Consider the following 24,231-nt stretch of genomic DNA (forward strand, 5'->3'; position numbering starts at 1 on the left):
CCTGGCTCGCTTGCTGGGGCAGCAGCAGTGGCGACAACGCCGTTGCTATGTGGGTGCTGAGGGGGAAGGAAGTGGCCGCGAGGCGGATGAGAAGAAGAAAAGGCAAAGCCCCGAGCATCGTGCACGGAGGCGCCGCGAGAATCATGGGGAGCTGAGCAAACATGCAGCAGGAGCAGCTAGCCGCCAGTGTGCAGAAACCAGGGTGGGGGATGCAGTCGGCGGAATGGGCGAGGGTGGAGGGCATGGGGATCGGATGGGCAGCGAACGTGCCTTGGGGAGACAGACCTACCATCGTGGTTCCTGGTCTGTAGTCAAACTCCCTATCCCCCTTCACCTTGGGGATTCAGAAGTGCTGTTTTAAACTTTTCTTTTGAGTCAGGGAGCGAGCTGGTAACTAGCAAAGGTTGTAGTTGCACATACTTTCAGAATGATGTGTCAAGCGTGTCAGACATCAGGTCTCATTTCAGGGGACCAGTTAACATGATCAGTTAAACATCCACAGCAAATAGAAATTGGTTATCACAGATTACACTAAACTGTTTTGCATGTCCATGTGCCAACGAAATGAGCATGGTCTTTTCAATCTCATATATTTGTTGCCCTTGCAGTACCTTTTAAAAACATTTAGTTTAGTTTTTAAGGTTAAACTGTTCTGTCACAGTGTGAAACCAAAGTATGCTGAAAAATGGTGACAAATACCATGCTAATGTTGTTACACACAGATATGTTATATGCTTTCCAGACATTCAAGGATGATCCCTGTTAAGACATTTGTGGGTATGGACATATTGGCAGTCTATAAAGACTTTCACCATACAGTTCAGCACTCCATTTCTTTCTGCTCTTCTTGTGGAGCTCTTCAGGTGAACTGTGAATACAATGCTACTTCTTTTGGAAGGGCGTGTTGTATTGTGCACCTTCTACCATTTCTTGTAGACCTTGGACCGTAAATATTTATTTATTTAACCATGCATTTGAAACTTGGCTATTGATGGTTTGACTTTGAAGTGATCTTTGAAGTAGCTGGCATTAATGGAGGATGATGGAGGTATTTGAGCATCACATCCTAGCCATTTAAAAGTGCTTATATGGTTTAAAATATTCTATTTCCCATGTATTTGGAATCTTATATTTGAAGTGACTAGTTAAACTGTTGCATTATAGGACCTGCAGATGTAACTTTAGATATTTACATCCTTTTCTTCAAAGAAAGTGTAGTGTCTTGAACTTAGAAGAACATGCATTCATGTTTGAGAGTTGCAATTTAAATTGTTTGAAATATCTACAAATTCAAGGATATATTATATCAGATTTATTTCCCTCTAATTTTTTAAAAGATTGCCTTTTATTAGAAGATAAAAGTTAAGAAAATTGCTCTTCAGTCTATTAGGGAAAAAATATGTGTATTACGTATATGGTTGCTCGTAAGAGAATTGCTTAATGTGTCAGAAGCTTGAATAATTGATGTGACTTAATTATGACTAACAGACTTGTTCATTTATACAGACTTAAAATGTACAAAAATAGTGCTTGCTTATATTGTGCAGATGTACATATAAATGTAATGCAAAAGGGAAGCCTTTACATCTAAAGCTTGGAAAGCCTTTAATGTTCACTGTTTACATATGCAGGCACTTATTGGAAGTGGATACAATAGGTGGTTAAATTTGGCACTTGACTTGAGATGAGGTATTTCAGATTTGTTTTTGTGTTGTCCAGTCTTATGGCGACCCCTTGGGTTTTTATGGCAAGATACATTTGGAGGTGGTTTGCCATTGCCGGCCTCTGCATCACCTTGATATTCTTCAGAAGTCTCCCATCCAAATACGAGCCAGGGTCAGGACTGAGAGTATGTGACTGAGAGTATGTGACTGGCAAGCTTCTATAGGGTGAGTGGGGATTTGAACCTGGGTTTCCCAGGACCGAGTCGGACACTTTAACTGCTATACCATGTTAATTGTCACAGCTTCACACAGTTAATAAATTAAGATGCATTGTTACTATTGCGTTAGACTGTTGCACGTTGGTGAGATGAAATATAGGTTGGTTCATGTGACGAATTAGGGTTTACTGTATTCAACAACCAACTGGATTACTTAACAATTACCAAAACCAGGGATTGGTTATCTGTGTAGATGATTTCTTGATTCTTTAATCTTTTATTGGGTTATGATCACTAGGTTAAGATTACAGGCAAGCAGGTTAGTTTATAGTATTGAATAGGCATTTGTTCAGTGATAAAACCAACCTAGAATTGGTGTGAGTACAGAATGGTGCGTCTAAACAGTGTATGCAGTGTATTGTAAACATGCATGATACAACTCCATACAAAATGTTACATTTATTTTTCTTTGAAAAGGAGTTTTTGTCCTGATGCCTAGCTATATAATTTAAAGTTTTGAAATAATGTCAAAATTTGTGACTTGTGTTGCTTGGTAGTATAATAGAAAGACAATTACAATGTTGAGTTGGTCTGGAGGGGGAGCTAGTGCTGAAGCAAAATAAAAATTATGTTAGAATTTTCAAAGTTTACAGGTCTGTGACTGGTTTGGTTATGATATGATGTTAATTGCTTGAGGGTAAAATAAAGGGTTTTTTTGTACAGTACTATATTATATAGACACTTTAGTTTATTGAAGAATATGTACTTCAGCATCTTGCAGATAGTGAGCTGGGTGTATGTGTGTGTGTTGACATATCAAATCACAGTTTATGGGTTTAAAAAATATTGCACTGTATTTTGTGATTGAGAAACCCATACAACATAAATAGCTGTAATTTAAGAAATGTTAGAATGGAATTTGCAGTTTGATCCATAACCTGGTGAAGTTGTGGTGCTTGGACTTCAGTTGACTAATAGCCCCATCCAAAGCCCAAGAAGGCTGGGGACAGGACCGCTGTTGTGCCACCCTGCCACCTCCAGAGGGCTTTCTGGCCGCATGGGGAGGCAGGGCAAACTTTCCATAGGGCTAGATGGATTTAGGTGGTGTATGTCTGATGGCCCAGCACCATTGTCCCAGCCCCAAACCCTGGTTGGAGCCAACTAATGTTGGCTTTACCCTGGGAATGCCCTGGCCTGCTCCCCCCCGTGTGGTGGCCTTTGCAATGGCCCGGACTTCTGGGTTTCGCTGCTGTGGAACTGAGGAGCAGCTGGTGGAGGTGGCAAATACGTGGGTGCTCCTTACCTGGTGGAGGTGGCAAATATGTGGGTGCAAGGCCACACTGCTTCCCCAAGCTCTTTTGACCCATCCCCCAGACGGGGCCTTAAGTGAAGTCCTAAACAGAGTTATACCCTTCAAAGTCCATTGACTTCAAGGGATTTAAAGGGTGTAATTGCATTTGGGCCTGCACTGGTAGGGTTTCTGAGCATAATGGAGCCAGTCTGCTTAAACTTGAATACACATGTATAATTTTTTTAACTTAAACTGGTTGGATGATGCAAAATATAAGTGTGCAAAAATTGTCTGAAACTGTCTGAGACCTAAAACATTTTTTTCCATGGGAATAAATCCCACCAAATAACATGGGACTTGCTCCTAAGTAGTACTGCTTATGTTTGCTCCCAAAATATATCACTTTTTTCCCAGTGTGTGCTTCTCTCTGTTTGGCTGTTATCAATATTTGCATTTGTAAATTTTTAATTTTAATCTTAGAAGCCTTCATGAAAGTACAGTATCATTGTCATTTGAGTATATGTTCAGTTAATGGCATGTTGGTGACAGTGATTGACTTACGTGATTTGCTATTCTGGCTCATGTGACATCATTGCAACACTTAATAAAGTCAGTGTCTTGCATCAACATCTTGCCTAACTACACATGATTCTGTTTTTTCATGCTGTTCTAAATAATGTGCTGAATTGTAATACTGCTTTATGGAAGTTGCCATACTGAAAATAGAGTTGGCATTGACTCTTTATTAGTGGTGACTATGCTGCACTGGGGTTCCTGTTGACTTCCATGACTATGGCCTTTCAAAATTGATTCATCTTATTGGATCTGTGCTCAACCGCAGCCTCTCCAGATGTTATGGACTACAGTTCCCATCATCCCCTGCCAGCATGATGCTGGCAGAGGATGATGGGAACTGTATCCATAACATCTGGAGGGCCGCGAGTTTGACACCTATGCATAATGAGAAATAGCATGGTAAAATACAGCATGGTAAAATACATTTTTGAACATTTTTAAAATCAAAGCAATCTGTTTGACCGAAAATTTGCCTTTTCAAAATGTTGAAAATTGAACATTGTAAAAGTTTGTCTCAGTGAAGAGCCTACCATAACCTGAAAATATTTTGTAAAAAGTAGTTCAGAGCTCTCAAATCACAATTATGTCTCAATATTTTGTTATGCAGAGAAGTGTTTTACGGTGTATTCTGTGTGAAATCCATAGAATACCTAATGAAAAGTCTGTGGGCTGAACAGGCCTTCGACAATACATAGGCCTTCCAAGGTTTTCTCCAGTGTTCTGCTATGTGGTGGTTTCTCTTTTTCTTCCATGGGAAAAGTCTTACCAGTCTATACTGTATATACTTGCCCTAGAATAAAAATGCTTTGTTGAAGATAGCATCCTCTTGATTGGCTTGCGGGCAGGTACTGATAGTTCCTCATATTAAATGCTTGACCGTTAAGCTACTTTATCTTTGCATAATGCCACATCTTGTTAGAATTGTTGTTTGTGTAAATCTACTAATCAATATAATTAATTTTCAACATGGCCCATCTGTGGACAGAGTTATTCAGAAGTTTTTCTTATTCAGAAGGTTTTTTTTTAACAAACCTTGGGAAACTCTCCGATTTGCTGAAAAAAACAGTTTTTTTTAACAGCGAGGACAGTTAAATCCCCCCTCACCAAGCAGAGGAGCACTGTCTGGGTAAGATGCATCTTTACTGCAGGCAAGGAAGCAAAAGGAGGAAAGGATGGGATCCCCCTGCATGTCTTTTAGGTCCCATTTGTAATAACTAAAACTCAGCTGTTAGTTAAGGTGAAGGTAGTTGTAATGGAAAACGGGGTATATTGTAGTTATCATCACAATACAAATGAGGTCTGAGAATAAAGTGACATCAATTCTAAGCAGGTCTGCTCAAGATCTTACTCAGGTCACATCAATGGTGCTTTGTCCTAGGAAAGTATTCTTTGGACGGCACTGTTAATCTCCTTTTTGTCTTGATCTTTTTTCCTTCTCTGCACACAACCCCCCCACACTATGGATTATGTTATGCAGTCTCTTGCGTGTCTGCTGTCAGCGAAGTTTCTGCCTGCACAAAAATGTTCATGCACTGTGCTCCTCTGGGGTCTCTGCATAATAGAATGCAAAGAGAAAGATGTGCTTTTATGTTTACTTACTACGTGCAAAACAGTTTAAAGCAGCATTTAGAAATCACTGTGTGGGGAAGTGGCCCAACTGTACAAGATTTGGCATACTGGTCCTGTAGCTGATTAGAAAGTTTTAAATATTCTCAAGCAGGGAATAGCAATAGAGTTTCTAGTTTAGTCATTTAGGTAATTTTATTGTTGACTGGTGGTAGCAACTCAAAATTAGATGTAAGCTATGCCTTGGTGAATCCTCATGAATTGTCAGACACGTTGGATTTATTCTTGATGGCACATTAGTTTCCCCTTGTCTCTCCAATGATAAAAGGCAGTGGTAGCAAGAGAAGAGCTGAGGTTTGAAAGGAATGTGGAGGCTTAGTCTAACTGTTAGATTTGTTGATTGTACCATGAGGGAAACAGTGGCTTGGTTCAAATGTCAAATTGTATGTATGCTAAGTGCCATGAAAGTAGCTTCCAACTTACGGTGACCCTGCTAATTTTACAGTTCTGTTCATATTTTCTTGGAGTGTATCTCATTTACCTCCATTGGACTTCTGAGTAAGTATGCATAAGACCAGTCTCTGTCTCTCTGTCTCTGTCTCTCTCTCTCTCTCTGTAAAGTACAGCCAACATATGGCAAGTTAGTAGGGTTTCTAGGCAAGAGGCTAACAGTGGTGGTTTGCCATTGCCTTTCTCTACATAATGACCCTGGTATTCTTTGGTGGTCTTCCACCTAACTACTAACCAGGGCTGACCCTGCTGAGGATCTGAGATCTGATGAGATTAAGCTAGTCTGGGCCATCCAAGTTAGGGGATAAGATCAGACTGCACATGATTAACTAGGATTGTTCAGATTTGAAAATGTTCGAAACATTTTCTTGTTGGCATCACATATATAGTCGGAGAGTCCTCAGGAAGGCAGTCCTCAGCAATGAAGGATTATTATTTCAAAATTTTGCAGGGGAACTTCCAAGAATCTTACTTGGTCTGTTTTGTTGAAGTGAGCAATTTTTGTCAGTTGCAGTTTGCTTTTTAAAGGAATTTTTGGATGTAAAATATCGTTCAAGGTTTCAGTTGACTGGATTCAAATTTGAGTTTGTTTCTTTAATGGAGGTAATAAAACACAGATCAGTTTCTAAGTTATGGCTTCATCTCCAGAATATAGTGACTGGACATTTTGGGGAGAATGAGAAATCACCCTAATTGGGAAAAAAAATCAGATGACTTCCCATGAAAGACTTTGAAGCTTTGACTATGTTTTGTTACGTTAATAAATGAAATTAAACTGCCAAGTATTTTCTTATCAGTCTGACCTCAGTAATAGTCTGTAAAGGGCAGTTTGTGTTAAACATTGAGGCCATATGGTAGCAAATATACTGTAAAAACAAGTACAGAAGAAATTCCCAAGTGTCATGTCACATTCTCATTTGTGCTTAGCATCCATCTCCATGCAAAAACAACATCATGAACTGTGACTGCATTGAGACATTGCTGGATATTGCACTATAATTGCACTACAACTATCATTTACAGCTGAACTATGTTCACACTGGATAAACCAGTTGCGGTTGACTGCTATAGCAAATCACTCAATCTAAGATCTCCTTTACTAGAGATGTAACATTTCTGGTAATAGGGAAAAAAAATTCCCTCAGGTTTTTTTGGGGGTAGGGGGGGTGAGAGAAAATGGAAAATTTGGGAAAAAATTGAAATATATATATAATACTTACTGTATTGTTAAACCTTATTTTACTGCTTTAACCACATAAAACTCATCGTTTATAACTTACTTAGCAATATAAAATTTAAAATATATAAATACCTTAGTTTGTACAGCAGAATTGCAAACATACCTAGTACTTAAGAGAGAACTGCAAATAGATGTGCGCTATGTTATTAGCACATGTGCCTGTCTTGCTATCTGATTAGTGAGAGCTCAGATCTCAGTGAAACTTTCAGTTTTCCTCTGATGCTTTGGTACAGTTTATGACCCATTTACTTATGATCTTTTCTTCTCCCTCCTGCAATATAGGGCAATTAGCTGCTTTTTGCCCAGTTTGTGAGTAAACATGCCACAGTGGTTTGACGGAAACGTGAAGAGATCTTTACTTCTCCGTTATTTAGTTTTTTTATCCCGCCCTACCCCAGCCAAGGTCAGGCTCTATATAACTTACTTCACCCAACAGATGCTCACTATCAGTAATAAATGCATAATAAATAAAACAGTTATGTAATTTACAATCAAATGGTCAAAAATTTCAAAAAACACAGAAGTTTGACCCATTCCTTTCTCCATTTCAGTTTCTATTTCAAAGGGAAAGAAAAAGTGGAAGGCGAAGGGAGAGACTAGGAAGGGAGGAGGAAGAAGGAAGGAGAAGGGAAGGGAAGCAAAAGTTAAGAATGTAGATCATGAAGTGACAGCATCAAAGAAAAGTATTCTTTTCTGTCATCCTTAGGTCCAGTGAATATTATCTGTTGGGACTGTTTAAAATTGTTCAGGGATTAATGCCTAATAACTCCAGAAGCACAGTGTCATGCTTTATTGCACGCAATTTCACAGATAAAATCAATATGCTGATGACACCTAGCAATACATTGTTGCCGAACCTTCTATATGCAGATATATTTATCCTGAGTTGGTACTTGGTAGCAGTGGTACTGAGTTCTACTTTTGGCACTTCTCTATTCCAGAGAAAGATGGAGATCTTGGTCCCATATAGTTAAAAGCTATTGATATAATTTAACAGTTTTGTGGCATAGTTCTGTTTCCCAAAAGGAGAAGTAACTGCTGTAAAACCCTGGATCTGGACCAATATCGAATTCAACTATTGTGATCAGAAATCTTTGTTGGCAGACAGCAGCATGGCCTAGAAGAAGCCAATTCTAAATCCTGGCTTTTCTAGCACCCTTCTAATGCCCCAAAGGTGTCCCCTCCCTTCCGTCCCCTGGAACATCAAAGTAAAGCATTACAAAGCAAGAAGGTGACAATCCGTCATTCTCAAGCTGACAGAGAGGGTTCTCACCCAACTGGCACTTGGACACAATCTACATACTACAGGTTACAAAGCACAAAGGCGGCAGGGAGCCACAAGACTGGGAAGCACATTACCACTGCAGAGACCATAGCCCCATTTGATGTCAGGGGTGCTATCTGACACCTGCATGGAACCATTACTGCAAATAGTGGGTTGTGGTACATAGGCAGATTCCACATAGGAAGGAAAGAACAATGAGCTCTAGCTAATTTAATCCATACATCCTGGCTGCAGCGCAGAGGCTTATTTTTAGTTTCTTCCAGATATTAGAATCTGCATAACTCTTGCAAGATAAATAAGCCAGCATCAGTCACGGAGCTACAAGGAGGTGGGTGTGTGTGCCATGCACCGGGCGCATGCCTGGGGGGTACAAAAATCACCCCAGACCCCTTCCCACCTGCGGCGCCCCCCGCCCCCCTGGTGCCCCCCCGGCGGCCCCCCACCTCCCTTCTCACACTTACCTTAGTGCAGGGGTCGGGAACCTTTCCCCCTCAAAGAGCCATTTGGCTCACCCTCCCCGCCCCCCCCGCCTGACTCCATCGCCACTCCCCACCGCCACACTTCCCCACCTGCAGGGTGGCGTGATGGCCCGGGCGCTCGATCTTCGGCCGGCTGGCAGCTGAAGCTGTACTCACCTGCTCCCTTGCAGGGCGGGCGTAAGAGGGTCCCGGCGGCTCGATTCGGCCGTCACTGGCGAGGGCGCCTGCAAGGAGCAGGGCGGGTGCTGGTCCCCGCGGCCTGACCTGGCCGGCCGGTGGGCAAAGAGGGTTCCGGCGGCTTGGCCTGGCCGGCCGCCGGGCGAGTGAAGCGCCTGCCCTGCTTCTTGCAAGGCGGGCGAAGAGGGTTCCGGCGGCTCGGCCTGGCCGGTCGCCGGGCGAGTGAAGCGCCCGCCCTGCTCCTTGCAGGGCGGGCGAAGAGGGTCCCGGCGGCTCGGCCTGGCCGGCCGCCGGGCAAGTGAAGCGCCCGCCCTGCTCCTTGCAGGGCGGGTGAAGATGGGCCCCGCGGCTTGGCTCATGGAGCCGCAGAACAGCGGCGGAAGAGCCGCATGTGGCTCGCGAGCCGCGGGTTCCCGACCCCTGCCTTAGTGGCTTAGTTCCTTTCCTTTTTTCAAAACTTTTTCAGCTGCAAAAGGCCTGTTCTCAGTAAAAACGGCCTGAGGAACTACAGTTCCCAGGAGACCTCGGGGCTCACAAGGTCTCCTGGGAAGTATACTTCCTCAGGCAGTTTTTACTGAGAACAGGCCTTTTGCAGCCTGAAAAAGTTTTGAAAAAGGAAAGGAACTGAGCCACTAAGGTAAGTGTGGGAAAGGGGAAGGGGGCGCCGGGGGGCATGGGGAGGGGGGGGCGGAAAATGTAGCATGTGCACCGGGCGCAGTTTGGCCCAGCTGCGTCTCTGGCCAGCATTACATGGATAGGCTGATGACGGGTGATGTGTTCATATATAAATCTCTTATTCTGATATCTTTTAAAAAGTGATGTACATTATATTATTTCAAAGTTGCTTACTTTATGATTGTAACACTTTGTTCTAGACTGGTGTTTTCCTTTTTTTCAGTGATAGGAAGGAACCTAGCAGGATACTTTGAATATAATAATATGCTGTTTGATTTCCCTCCTCACCCAATTTTAACAGCCTTTTAATTGTTTTAGTTTAAAATATGGTACAGTATACACAAATGTAAGATGGACAAGGTGGGAACCATTACTAAATTACTGATTCAGACTTGATGATTCAGGATAGTTAAAAACTCCAGATGACTGCAGAGAGATCTTCAAATTGGACAACAAAGTGATAAATGTTCTTATGTAGTTGTAAAATGGTGCAACTTTAAAACAAAATCTTGTCTTCAAGTATACATTGACAGTGGGCGGTGAAAGGTTTTTCAGGCGTAGTGGATAGGTCAGTGAAAATATCAACGGAGAATTTGCAGCTCAAAGGATAACTCCTGGGCTTGCATTCTGTATAGGCACAGAGGCTTTGAGGGACTGTTTGCTAGCTAGCAGGAAGAAAACAGAGAAACAAGTTGAGAGGGATCACCTCAGAGTGGGTCTGAGAGAGTTCTGAGAGGACTGTGACTAGCCCAAAGTCACCCAGCAAGCTGCATGTGAAGAAGTGGGGGACCAAACCTGGTTCTGCAGATTAAAGTCCACCACTCTTAACCACTATACCACTGCATAGTTTTGCAAATAAATGAAACAATAAACGTAAGTCTCTGCTCTCAAAATCTGTCTATATGTAAGTATAGTTTAAACCCATCCCCCTACATGATGGGCAAAGATGAGAGCATTCCAGTACAAACCACAGTGGATAAAAATCAATATTTTTTTTAAAAAATCAGATTTTTAACTTTAAATTGGAATTTTTAGTTTAAAAATAAAATTTTATTTGAGGAAAAAATCTATCTTCAGATATTGTCGAAGGCTTTCACGGCCAGATTCAACTGGTTGTTTTGGTTTTTTCTGACTGTATGGCCATGGTCTGGTAGATCTTGTTCCTAATGTTTCGCCTGCATCTGTTGCTGGCATCTTCAGAAGTATATCACAGAGGTGTATCTCTCTGTGATACACCTCTGAAGATGCCAGCCACAGATGCAGGCGAAACGTTAGGAACAAGATCTACCAGTTCACGGCCACAGAGCCCGGAAAACCCACAACAACCAGTATCTACAGATAATTTAAATAGGCCGTTTCCGCACGGCCATCGAGGCGCCTCCACGCCGGCAAGAATTCTGCCGGCATGGAGGTGGAGGCCGTTTGCATGCAGGCATGCGGACGGCCTCTGGAGAGGCCGGCAGACGGCAGGCGGCTCCGCATGGAGCCGCCTCTTCCCCCTTCCCTTTCCCATTTACTGCTCGTGTCGCCGTCCTGCGGGCCTCCTCAGCCCCGCCCACGCTGCCCTCCGACCTCCAGGGGTCGGAGGACAGCGAGGGAGGGACTTAGGAGGCCAGCAGGACGGCGACACGAGAGGTAAATGGGAAAGGGAAGGGGAAACAGCGTGTTCCCGGCGGTGCGGTTCGCACCGCGCCGCCGGGAAGACGCTTTCCCCTCAACAACAACCCTTTAAAGGGTTGTTGTTTAGGGCGGCCTGACGCTGCCCTGGGGGAGGGGGAGCGCAGTCAGGTCGGCGCTGCTGCGTTGCAAACGGCGGCCTGGGGGCGGCGTTTTTACCGCCCCCAGGCCGTCGTTTTTGGCCCGTGCGGAAAGGGCCATAGTTTTCGGTTTACGATATATTATAGTCCTTCATGAAATAAGGATTAGTTTTCAATTATGTAGCATGAGCCTGTATATTCGTGATGCTTAAATTTTTTGGTAAATGAATTCCATCAATCCATTCATAATTTCATGCTCTTGCAGAGGTTTCTGTAAGATTAATTTGGGCAATTATTCTATCTAGACTAGAAGATATCATCACAGATGCTTGGTTTTGCACTTCTGAAAACCGTGAATTTGTGTTTGCAGAGATAACATGCCTCTTCTTTGCCGCAAAAATGATATAAAATAAACACAGAATTGAAGAAGAAATTTTCCCCATTGTTCCTTTGAAAATCTATGTACACAGAATCAGCCCCAAGACTGAGCAGTAAAAAACATTTCAGCAGAATACTCCACAAGTCTTGGAATCTTTGTATGTATAAACTGAGGTTTATCATATTATTGTCTCCTAGAGGAGAAAATCTATAATAGCAGCAGGGTGTAAAGGAAATCCCATTTGGGAATCTTTTTATGAAGTTCCTCCATGCACGGGTAAGGCATGCATGCATGCAGAATGCAAACACTGCAAGGCCTGATGGCCCAAATGAAACTGGAGATAGTTCACCTTGCAATAATTTCATAATCATCTATCTGTGTATTTCTAATAGTATAACCAAATCAGTAATTTTTTGATATAACTGTAAAACTAATGTGAAAGTTATTATTCTAAACATGAAACCTTCAACTGGTTGTAAATACTAAGGTTATCCCAGCAAGAAAGAGTTTTTATGTAGTAAACGGTGATTTAAATCTAGTCTTCCTGACTAGTGATTTAAATTGTGATTTGGTTTAAATCAAATCCGCCCCAGCACAAACCAAAATATGCATGAATTGCAGGACATTTCCTTAATTCAGACATGGAACCAATCTTTCTAAAATCAGTACATGATCTAGTCTTGCACACTTCATGGGAGATGCTACTTGCATAGTTCTACCTCAAATGGTTATTTAAACTGCCCACATGAAAGCTATTCAAGTGAACTTTTTGAAGACACCTGTGTATCAATCATGCTGTATTAATCATGTTGATCATCTGTATCAGTCATATTGAAAAGGAAAATAAAAAGCTTAGATGCAATCCACTATACTGAGTTTGTTGCCGAAGCTTAACTCCACTTAGCTATATGAAGAAATGATAAAGTACCTGGAATGCATCATTAGAAAATGAAACTTCCTTTTTCTGAAACCGATCATTTTTCATTTTTGTTTGCTTAGCACTTCATGAAAGAAAGAATATGCAAGTTGCGTTTAGATCATTAGTATATGAGAACATCTGCTGCAGGCACACTTTCCCCTACATGGGGTCTGAGTCTTGTTATGAAACAATGTACAGTCACTTTCAAAACATGAGCTTTTTTAATGGGCTGTGTAAAGAAATTCCTCAAGATTGAACCAACCATTCCTTGATTATATTATTACATACTTTAAAGGTCTTTTGTTTACTCAAATATCAGTGTCCCCCATTTTCTGTTTATGGGCAGTAGTTTTCTCAAGATAGAGAGGGAAATTGCACAAGGGACTAATAGTGCAGTGACCATTTTGATATCTGGACGAATGCAATGCCTGCTGTCTGTTTTTTTTTAAATGGTAGCTTTAGAACTTTGGATCAACTTTTCTGAGATTATGAGGAACATCCCTCCCTTCATTTCTGCAGAATCAAGCTCTTTGTGAGGTCACTGGGAAGAGTATAATTATATGGTTTTGCTGTTGATGTTTGTGGCTCTTTTTCTTATGGTATCTGTATATAGTGGACTTTGATTTTAGATCTTCTGTACACCACTCTGTGGCCTGGTTTGGGAGGAAAGTGGGTTAGGAATATTTTAAATATATTTAAATATGAAAGAAGCCATTCATTAGTGGATGAGTTGCTAGGGGGTTATGAGAGAATCATCAGTAACCCCCATGTTAGTCCATACCCCATTTCTCTTAGAAAGCAGTTGGAGAGACCTGTAGCTGCCTGCTAAATTGCACGCTTGCCATGGGTATTGATCTATTTTGCATTCTCTATGGGGACCTGTGAAGGAAAACAGACTTGTTTATTTGCAATTATTGTGGGAGGTTTTGGGAGTGTTTTTCTCTATAATCTCTCATATGGAGTATCTACGAGTACAGACCATAAACTTCTGGAAAACTATATCTAAGCTATATGCAGCGATGATCTAATTATCTGATACTGTGAATAGTTTTTCATTAAATCTTCATAGTACTCAGATCTTAGAAACCTTGAGTGAGCAACATCTTGCCTAACACTTTTAGCAGATCAAAGAACAAATTATTCATTGGAGTTTTTTCAATGTTCCCCAAGAATTTGAATTTTTCTGTCTGGAAAATTGTAAGTGCCTAATCTTCTAGACAAGGAGTCAGAAACTTGTAAGGCCACCTCTTACTTAGGAAAAGTAGGCTGATAACTGAATACTTCATACCATGTCTCTGACAGTCTTTGTATATTGTTTCCTCTAAAAAACAAGGAAGACTGTACAATTTAGTATATTGATACCATGAATCATTGTATGAAGTATTGTGTACAATTATTTCTGCTGGAAGTGGAGGGAGCCCACCTGTTTCCCCACCATGTAAATTGTTATGCTGGTTTTGTAAATGTAGCATGTCCTGATTTCATGGAAATGGCAGTATTGTGCCAAGTGACAGAGAAAATGTTTGCAAGTTTGCAGTCTTGGCAATGAATATCTATTCTGATTAATCATTTTACTGTGTAACACTGTAAGAGAATTTATCCCAGGATTTCATACCATTGAAGTCATAAAATGAAATGTTCAAATAATGATTTCTAAACAAAAATCTTCTAATTCACAAAGCATTAGATTTCCATCAAAGTGTTAGGATATCAGTTTATGCTTGGAAAAGGATTTTGTTTGACAAAAATTCCATCCAAATCATTAGTTTTGAAAGCCATATAAACTCACATCTGGATCAAAGGTAGGTAGTGTTTTCTCCCTAAAGGTCCATGCAAATTCAATTTCCTGTTTTCAGGAAGCAGGTAAAGCATTTTAAAGTACACTGATTTAGTTTTAGATTTAGCGGAATTAATTATCACCTGGTTATTACCTCTTTGACATTCTTATTAACATAAATGATTGAGAAGGCCTTCTGTATGCAGGAGAACAGAATATTGCTGACTATCATCATAAATATTGTATAATGTGTATTTATACTCTACTCTACTTGGTTGTTTCATTCTTGTCATCAGTCCTTTCCCTCTAGATATCTGTCATGGGAAAGCTGTGGGCATTATAACTCTATTATGACTCTTCCTGACATGGCTGCTATGTGCTAGCACTTTTCTTCTCTCATCTGCGGTGAGAAGATGGAACTTCTGGAGACAAGAATTTCATTCCTGATGTGCTTGGCCTTGCTGTTTTTTCAGAACTGTGTATTCTGAATTTCAAGGGAGAAAAAAATCCCATTTTCTATAGTTTTTGAAGTCTCTTCTGGGTACTTAGGCTAATACTTTCAGATGTTTAATTGAGATGAATTAAAAGTAACCAGTGTGTTAAAGTCTGATCTTAATATTTGAAGGGCTTTAAAAGATCAAAACCGACTGCTTGACTTATATCAAAGGTAAAGGGCCAGAGTAAGTTGACGTATCTGGAGTAGATGATGGATGTTGGTAAACTGATGTGCCTACAGCAGAAGCTCTGATGACAAGCTGGTACTGGATGTTAAAGTAATTATGAGATATTGAGTTTTAGAATAAACAAGCATGTGGCATCATCTTAAGGAGGGGAGGTGCACACACGCAGATACACAAATATGTATGCGCACACAACTGTGTGAAAGTGTGGTATCATAGTGGCCCCAAGTGGCTAAGATGAGGAACTGCAAGCTGAGTCATACTGTGTTAAATGGCTGAAGGCTTTGTTATGTTCCTGGTATCAGTCCTACTTGGCAGGTTTTCCTACACTTTAAGTAAAGCCCCGCTGCCGCCCCGCCCCCCCCCCATTCTTATCAGGATTTAAATGTACATCATTTTTATTGTTTTATGTGCTGCTTAACTATTCATTATATTTTAAATCAGGTGCTTACTATACTTGTTGGGAGCTTAGTCTTTGCTGTGTATTAAGACATGAGTTAAATTACTGAGATGGCCACTTTAATTTCAGCATTTTTTGTCTGCAGTGATTTGTCTCATATCTGGCACTTAAAAAAAATAATATTCTGCCATTCATAATTGTGTAATTAAATGCTGGGCAGGAAACCAGCCAGAGAAGCAGTTGGGCCTTTGGATGACTAAGGAATAAAAGGATTTCTAAAGCAAGCTGGGGAGATGGCAGATACGTTAAATGAATTTTTTCACTTCTGGTTCACTGTGGAAAGTGTGGGGCATGTACTTATGCCACAGCCATTATTTTCAGGAAGGTGGCCCTGGCCATTGTAGATGATGGGGCCAATGCCTTAATGGAATACACCAACCATTTGTGGGATTTACGCAGGGTTGAATCTGATTTTTTGTCAAGTGGATCTTTGATATTCCCTTCACCCTCCTTGGTGACCAGACCATCAGAGTGTAAGGCCCCTACAGGGGAATCTACTGGGGGGTGGGGTGGAGCAGACCATGTATGTATTGGAGTACCACATATAATTTTTTGATTGTGGGTGGAAGCCCCTTATTGATGGCAGGGCTCAGCCATTCACTCCTTATGAGTTTCTCGGAATGGCGAAGAAGCCCTTTTCAGAGTCCTCCTGAGGGAAATAATCAGCATGCCCATTGGGACAGTCCTTAATTGGCTTGGTGTGGGAATGTGAGGAAGAAGCAGAGGGGTCCTCAGCATCCTCCGGGCCCTGGAGGTGTAGGACTGAGATGGTTTTGTTAATGAGGAATTGCAAATCCTCTTGTATTGTCGAAGGCTTTCACGGCCGGAATCACTTGGGTGCTGTGTGAGATGATCCTCTGAAGATGCCAGCCACAGATGCAGGCGAAACGTCAGGAGAGAATGCTGCTAGAACACGGCCATACAGCCCGGAAACCACACAGCACCCAAGTAAATCCTCTTGTTTGAAGAAGCACATAGACTGATCTGAGGGGTCTTGGGGTAGGTCCTTAGAGTCTGAAAAATGAGGTGACAGGAGATGAAGTTCTGGATGTATTGGGGAAATTAAAAATCAGTAAGTCTCCAGGTCCATACACCCAAGGGTTCTCATGGAGCTCAAATGTGAGATTATTGATCTACCAACCCATATATGTAATCTTATCACTGAATTCAGCCTCTGTACCAGAAAACTGGAGAGCAGCAAATGCTACACCATTTTTTAAAAAGGGACCACAGGTGAATCAGGAGATTACAGGCCGGTCAACCTAATGACGACTCCAGGCTAATTAGCAGAAACTGTAATCTCCTGGGAACATTATGACCTGACATTATGACCTGACAACATGGCTCCTGTTGTAGGACTTCTTGGACCCAAGCTTTAAGCATTTCTCTGTCCTTTGCCTTCAGTAGTTGTGCTGATGCATGTTGGGTCTTCTGGTATCTGGGGTTACAGCACCTTTGCAGGGGAGCTGCGGGTGACTAATGGCATGCATCCGGCAGCACGGCTCCAGACCCAGATTTTCTGACCCCTATCCGAGGCAGCCAAGCTGCATTCCCCAACATTCTGAACATACTAAGTTATTGGATAGCTTTATTTAGGATGGTGTGTGAAAAAAGGGGAGGATGGTCCTTATAGGGTTAGCAATGTTGCATCCTGCTGGCTGGCTCACTTGCCTTCATGATTGTGGTTACTGGGACTTGGGTGGGGGTCTCAATCCAGTGAGATTGCACTGCTGTTCCCTTGCAAGCCTGATGAGGAAATCTTCTGTTGAAATCAACTGTGCCTTGTTATCTGGACCCATGGCCAGTCTGATGCCATCATGTCAGGATAAGGATTCTTCATCTGTAAGAGGAAGGAGCAACAGTATGGGAGGGCAGGGGAAGAGTGCAGGAACTGTCAAATGAACAATTGAGGAGGTTTGGAGGTTGCTCCAGGGGTCTGGTCTCAGTGGCACTGACAGTTGGTTCAGTGGCACTGGTGCTGCTGATGCTGCCCTCTCGGCCAGCATCTGGTTTTGACTCCAGTTCACTTTTGCTGGCACATTAGTATCCTGTGTATGTCACGGTGCTGGTGTAAATGCCCCTTACACCAGTGTGGGGGTCAATCTGCTGCTTCAACTGTTTTGGCCCCTCCCTGTGAATCATGCTGTAAGGTTAATAATTTCCACACAGAACTTATTTTCTTCACTTTTCACTTAGGTCAGTAACTTCTACAGCAATTAATGTCCCAACTTGCCACCCAGGGTATTCACAAACTTATTCACAAACTTATTCACAAACTTATTCACAAACTTATTTTCTTCACTTGCCACTTAGGTTCATAACTTCCCCACAGATTTCTCACGCTTTTCCACACACACACTGCTCAGCACTAACTTTCACACAAACCTTCTCTGAACAAAACAGTCAAACCTACACAGGGTATAGCTGACATTCAACCACACATTCAACAACCGACATTCACTTATCCAGCTCCCCTTCATACTCTGGAGGTCCAAGCAACATACACATAAAACTCCACATTGAAACCTAGATATAAAATCTGCCAGGCTTTTCAGCAAGTTCTGTGGTGGGAAAAATTATTTCCTGCAAGGCTGCTCGTGTGAGTCTCCTGAAAGGAACCAGCCAACTTTGCTAAAGTTTGCCTGTGATGGCCGAATGCTGTAGGCATCAGTTTCACCTTCAACGGTGCCCACAGCATTTTCCTCTTCCACACACATTTTAGCAAATTTGACTGGTTCCTTTCAGGAGACTCACACCAGCAGCTACAGGAAATGCCCCCACCCAGAGCAAGATCCCTACCACAGTGCCTCCTGTTGAAACCTCTACCACAGAGCCAGCTGGGCATAACAGAAAGCCCCATTGAAGTCTATGGTGGGAAAAGTAATTTTTCCCACCACAGAACTTGCTGAAGAGCCTGGCAGATTCGGGGAATATCTGAGTGTGTAAGCAGTGACCACACATTTTTGAAGATAGAGGCACCAGACTTTCAAGGTGGCTCCAAGAGGCCTTGAGTAATAGAATCCAATCTTGGTGACCTTTGCTTCTGGAGTGGGGTGCGGGAGCTGAGAGAGTTCTGAGAGAACTCAGCCCACAGGCTTTCATGTGCAGGAGCGGGGAAACAAAATAAACCTTTTGGGGTCCCATAAAATTGAACCCCCAGAAGCAAAGGTCTCCAAGCCTGGATGCTATTACCAGGAGGCCCTTCTGGAGCCACCCTGAAAGTCTGGTGCCTCTATCTTCAAAAATGTGCAGCCTGCCTACACACTCAGAAATTCCCCATTGGCTACAATGGAGCAAAGTCACTGCAAAACAAAGAATCTTGGGCAAATTTCTTGGGGTGCCTGGAAGGGATGTATTTTTAAAGCTAGTGACACCAAAATTTTAGGGTATCATCTGTTAACTATTCATATGGTGCCACCCAAGTTTGGTGAAGTTATGTTCAGGGGGACCAAAGTTATGGTCCCTCAAATGGGTAGCCCCCATCTCAGGTTAGCTCCCATTGAAAACAATGGGGATGGGGGCATCCCATTTGGGCATCCATAACTTTGCTGCCCCTGAACCAAAATTCACCAAATGTGGGTAGTATCATCAGGACAGTCTCTGGATGGTACCCTGAAATTTTGGTGTTGCTAGCCTTAAAAATGCGCCCCCTGCAGGCCGGAATGTGAAAAAACACTTAAAATTTTTAAAAACACACAAATGACCCTGAAATGTTGGCGCCCCCCCCCACGTGACCAAATGGGGGGCGCCCGGGGACATAGGGTTATTTTCTCCTCCCACTCCAATTGATGTTCAGTTGCCTTCAATGCTCCATGACTCTCGGAGAGCAGCAGGCTTGTTGAGACCATTTGAAAAGGTAAATGTAGTCCCTGTGCAAGCAGTGGATTATTATTAACCCGTGGGATGACATCACATTATGATGTTTACTAGGCAGGCTATGTTTTCAGCATTGCCTTCCCCAATGAGACCATTTTTGGACTTTTATATTTACAAACAAATCTTTTTCTGTTTACTTATCTCTAGCCCCATCCTGCTGACTGATATTTATGATTTAGGGAAGGGAATTTGCTCTGATCTTAACATAGTTATTCATTTGATGTAGAAAGTTGTTTTGGCAGGTCCCTTCACTCTCCTAACTATTTGTGGCTGGCTCTGTCAGCCTCCTAATTATACCGGTCAGGTTTTCTCACCTTTCCCATGACTGAACTGCTTTGATGGTGCATATGAGGTGTTTAAAGTTTATCCACTCAGTCTTAAAAACTCCAGAAAGGTAAAGGGAGCCTATTTTTCTCTTGTAGCAAATCTCCCTTTTCAAGGCAAGTTCAGCAAACAGAAGTAAAATAGATGGGATCAGGAGGTATTTCAAATGGATGGAAAACACACAAGAGATAACTATATAGAAATATCAGTTTTGGCACAGGGACTGTTCTTAATTCAACTTTATAAGTTTCTTCAGTTGCTTAGATGTTATGAGAGGTTCTTTACTTTAAGATGGTTCAGTTAATTGTTACTGGCTATTGGATTCATGATGATGTTGGGTTCTTTCACACAGTACACAGCCTGGACACTGTTAAATATTCACTTCACACAAATCTTCCTCCTGAAGTAACTTTAGCAGAACACTGATATGCCCAACTGGGAATCCACCTGTATGTATAATTCCTGTTCTAACTCATTTAGGAATTCTTCTTCACCTGAAGATATATTTCCTTCCTTTTTATTTATGGTCAGCAAGCAGTTCAGCCTACCCAATCAGGGTACTTTCCCATTCCTAGGAAGTTTTTCACTACTGTGTTGTGATACCACCTTGTTCCAGCGATTGATGTGCACCTTTCAACCTCTATTTTTAGTGCAGTCCATCACAGTTGTCAATCAACTTTCTAGCTGTCAGTTTTAGCCATTTCTTAGTACATTGTCCGCTCATAAATGATGTAGTTTAACTTTTATTTTATTTCTTTTCCACAGACTATAAAAACAAAACATCGATGAAACTAGATCTTGGATTACTGATCCGTCATTATCATTGTTTTTAAAATCTGCTGTTGGAGACATGCTGTGACAAGTACAATGTGGTAGAACAGAAGTGCAGAGACCTTGGGATCTTTGTACCAAGGAGTTACAATGTTTGCTGTGTGAACAAAAACTATTTGGTAGTGGACTGACCATTTGAAAATGCGACCATGGACTGGTTCCTGGCGTTGGATCATGCTCATCCTCTTTGCTTGGGGGACCTTGCTTTTTTACATAGGTGGACATTTGGTACGAGACAATGAGCATCCAGATCACTCTAGTCGAGAACTATCAAAGATACTTGCAAAACTTGAACGGTTAAAACAGCAAAATGAAGATTTAAGACGCATGGCAGAATCTCTCAGGTAGGCTTCTAAAACCTATTTCTTAAAATATGGATGCTGTATTTCTTAAAATATGGATGCTCTGGGTGGAAGAAAACAGGTTTAATCCTCCCATACATTCAATATTCCAGTCAGGAACCCTAAATGCGGTACTTTCCTCTGATGGGAAAAAGGTTTTACTGTGGAGGAACGCTGTACATGTAGCTTCAAGGATTAACAGGATCCAGTTGGGGAAGTGTAAAATCTAGCAAAACTGGATCAACAAGGACAGACTATTTAAGTTTAACTTGGACTAATCCTAAGAAATGGTTTAAGAGGCACAATCTGTTTTTCTATTTCTTAATTTCCCTTTATTTCACCTAAATTGAAGGGAAAGGAGAAAGAGATGGTGAATTTTGGTAGTTCCCTGTTAGATTCTGTCCTGATCATTATGACACATTATATATTTTTTTAAAGTCAGTTTTTAAAAAGGAAAATAAAATTAAGAGCTTTATTTATGAATTGTCTTGGAAAATGGTACTGAGGTTTCTATTCAACCCAGTCTTCACAAATGAGGAGAGAAAGAATAATTATTTTCTTTTTCTGGAGATTTATTTTCTCTTTTACCTGCTGAATACATAACTAATATTTCAAAAGCAGGAAGATCCATAAATGGACTACTCATGGGATAAGAGAATGTGTGTTATGAACTGGTATCCAACTACCATAAGGAACACAAATGGTAGAAATTAATAAATTTTCATTGACCATGTCTCCATTCTCACCTACTGTTGATCTGTACTAGACTCCAGTCTTCTAAATGATTTGGAATTAGAGTAGGCAAGCAAGGAACCTGGAAAGACTTATGGGGAGAGTCTCATTTTTCCTCCCTGACCATTTCCTCTTCTCTAGGGTGGTTTCGGCCATCTTGTTGGGTTGTTCTTCACTACTTGCTAGTGAGGCAGGAAGTGCTTTTTGGTCATATCCTGTTGGCGCCAAATTGCCCCAGTATCTTCCTGCCTCGCTAGTGAGCGCAGCAACTTTGACTAGCTCTTCAAGAAATTTTTTCCTCAGCGACGGATCTTCGTCCCCTTTGTCTTCCCTTTGTTCCAGTCAGCCGTGAGTCGTTCCCCTGTGTAGTCCCCCCCCCCGCCTTCTGGCGATTCCCAGGGGCATGACCACGGGCACTTTCTGAGACCCTCACACTAGAGAGGAGAGGGTTTTGTTTCGCATCCGCCAAGCAGAAAACAACAGAGCTGGAAGCGGCCAGGGCATCATCCAGCGCCCCTCGCGCTTCCAGGGATTTGAGCTGCGTGGGAGCAGCCCAGCGCTCCCTCAAGCCGGCCATTGGGCCCGGGCTGACAGGAACTCTCCCCCGGTCCTCCGGGGGAGCGGAGGGGAGGCGCCAGCCCAACCGGCCTGCAACGGGCCAGGCCGAGAGACCCCCTGCCGACCAGCCGCTGCAGAGAGAAAAGCGCGGGAAAGAAGGGTCCCGGCCGAAGTAGGCCAAGGGCTGGCTTTGACCTCCGGCCGGGCAGGGGTCGCATCAAGCCGGGTGGAGGGTGCAGGGCCACGGCCCCCTTCTCCCCCGAGGGAGTGGGATTCTTTTGTTGGACTCCAGAGCGGGAGGCCAGGGCATCCCGCCTTCCCCGCTCCTCTCGGGATTTGAGCGGGCGGAGCAGCCCAGCGCTCCCTCTGGCCGGCCATCGGGCCCGCCTTACAGGAACCTCTACTGGTCACCGGGAGAGCGCTTAGGGAGGGAGGCTTCAGCCGGTTCTCAGCCGGCCCGTGCACGGGCCGCCGAGAACCCCCCAAGGCCGACCAGCCAGCCGCGAGTGAGTAAAGCTGGGAAAGAAGGGTCCCGCTTAAGTAGCGCCAAGGGCGCCTTTGACTCTGGCCGCCAAGCAGGCCAGCATTGCCGGGTGGATCGGCTTGTCGGGTTACCTCCTGCACTCCAGGGCTTAGCAATGCAGAGAGAGGCTCCTTCTCCTGTCGCTCACAACAGGAGCTGGTGCAGTGCTTCAGGCCCCTCAGGCCCGCAGGAGTGACATTCCTAACGCACTCGGAGCTCTGCTTTTTTTTCCCTCACTCAGCTCGTGCAGGGCGCTACATAAGTGCGATTCCCTCCATTAGGGGAGTGCAAGTCTCTCACCAGATTCCACCCAGTTCTCATAGCACCAGATGCAGAGTTAGGTCCAGATCCAGATCCCCCAGACCCAATGGACCAGATAGGGATTGGCTGGCTCTCCCATATGGGTCAGACATCAGTAAGGGGGGAGTTAGGGTTCTTGAATCAGGACCACCTCTCTGACCATGGCCACACCTCCCAGCCCGGAGATTAGTGACCTCAAAGCAATAGGTTTTTTTCTTGTGATGGAGCAGTCTCCCTAGTTTCCCAAGAAGAATGGAGGACCCTAGCCAGAACCATCTCCCACCTTAGCCTCAAGCACACTCTCAGGGAGTCAGAGGACCCCAACTCCACCCTCCCCTTCAAGCCCATCAAGGGCTGTCCCAAGGGGCTCCCTTCCATCTTCCCCGACAGAGGAGGAGGATTCGCAGTTTTTGTTTCCCCTGCCAGAGTTTTTTGAACGCAAGTTCAAGAAGGAATGGGTCAACCCCGCTACCAATAAGGGTTTTTTCCATCTCTCTTAAAAAGCTATATCTTGCCTCTGAGAGAGCCAGCGTGGTGTAGTGGATAAGAATGGCAGACTCTAACGTAAAGAACTGGGTTTGATTCCCCATTGCACCACACGAAGCCTGTTGGGCGTCCTTGGACCAAAACTCTCTCAGCCCATGCAGACAATGACAAGCCACCTCCAAATGTCTCTTGTTTTCCACCTCCACAGCCTCCTTAAGATCCCACTGGGGGATGGTCCCGTCTCCGCCCTGCATTCTGGGGGGCTTGCCCACGGAGACGGTGAGGGTAACATTAAGGATCCCATAGACAGGAAAGCTGAATCCAGCCTACGTAGGGTCCATGAGAGCTTTGCCAGGGTTGCCAGGATTTTAGTCCCTTTGGCTACGGTGGCCAGGGCAGCCTTGGTCTGGCTCCAACGCCTGCTCTCCTTTTTTCCCCAAGACCAGGGAGTTCGGGAGGGGGTGGAAAGAGTCATTATGGCAGTCTCCCTTCTGGCGGACTCTACGCTCGACGCCTTTTTTGACATCAAAAGGCTCTTATGGCTCAGATGCTTGAGCATTAGGCTGCTGTGTAAGAGGCTGTTGGTTCTAGTCCAGCCAGAGACAAC

At 43.3% G+C, this 24,231-nt stretch overlaps 1 protein-coding gene across 2 annotated transcripts in view; it reads left to right on the forward strand.

The window, feature by feature from the left end:
• Positions 1-24,231, forward strand: part of FUT8 (fucosyltransferase 8) — a 108,102-nt gene that overhangs the window by 644 nt on the left and 83,227 nt on the right. Inside the window, exon 2 of one of the 2 annotated variants that reach the window (XM_048484398.1) lies at positions 20,619-21,028. The exons of the other annotated variant lie outside the window; for it this stretch is intronic. Coding sequence (XP_048340355.1) covers positions 20,826-21,028 — 203 coding nt within the window. The 5' untranslated portion in view covers positions 20,619-20,825. The remainder of the gene's footprint in view (positions 1-20,618; positions 21,029-24,231) is intronic. 2 annotated transcript variants of the gene reach the window in all.

This window comes from Sphaerodactylus townsendi, linkage group LG02, assembly GCF_021028975.2.
Source record: "Sphaerodactylus townsendi isolate TG3544 linkage group LG02, MPM_Stown_v2.3, whole genome shotgun sequence".
Taxonomy (NCBI): domain Eukaryota; kingdom Metazoa; phylum Chordata; class Lepidosauria; order Squamata; family Sphaerodactylidae; genus Sphaerodactylus; species Sphaerodactylus townsendi.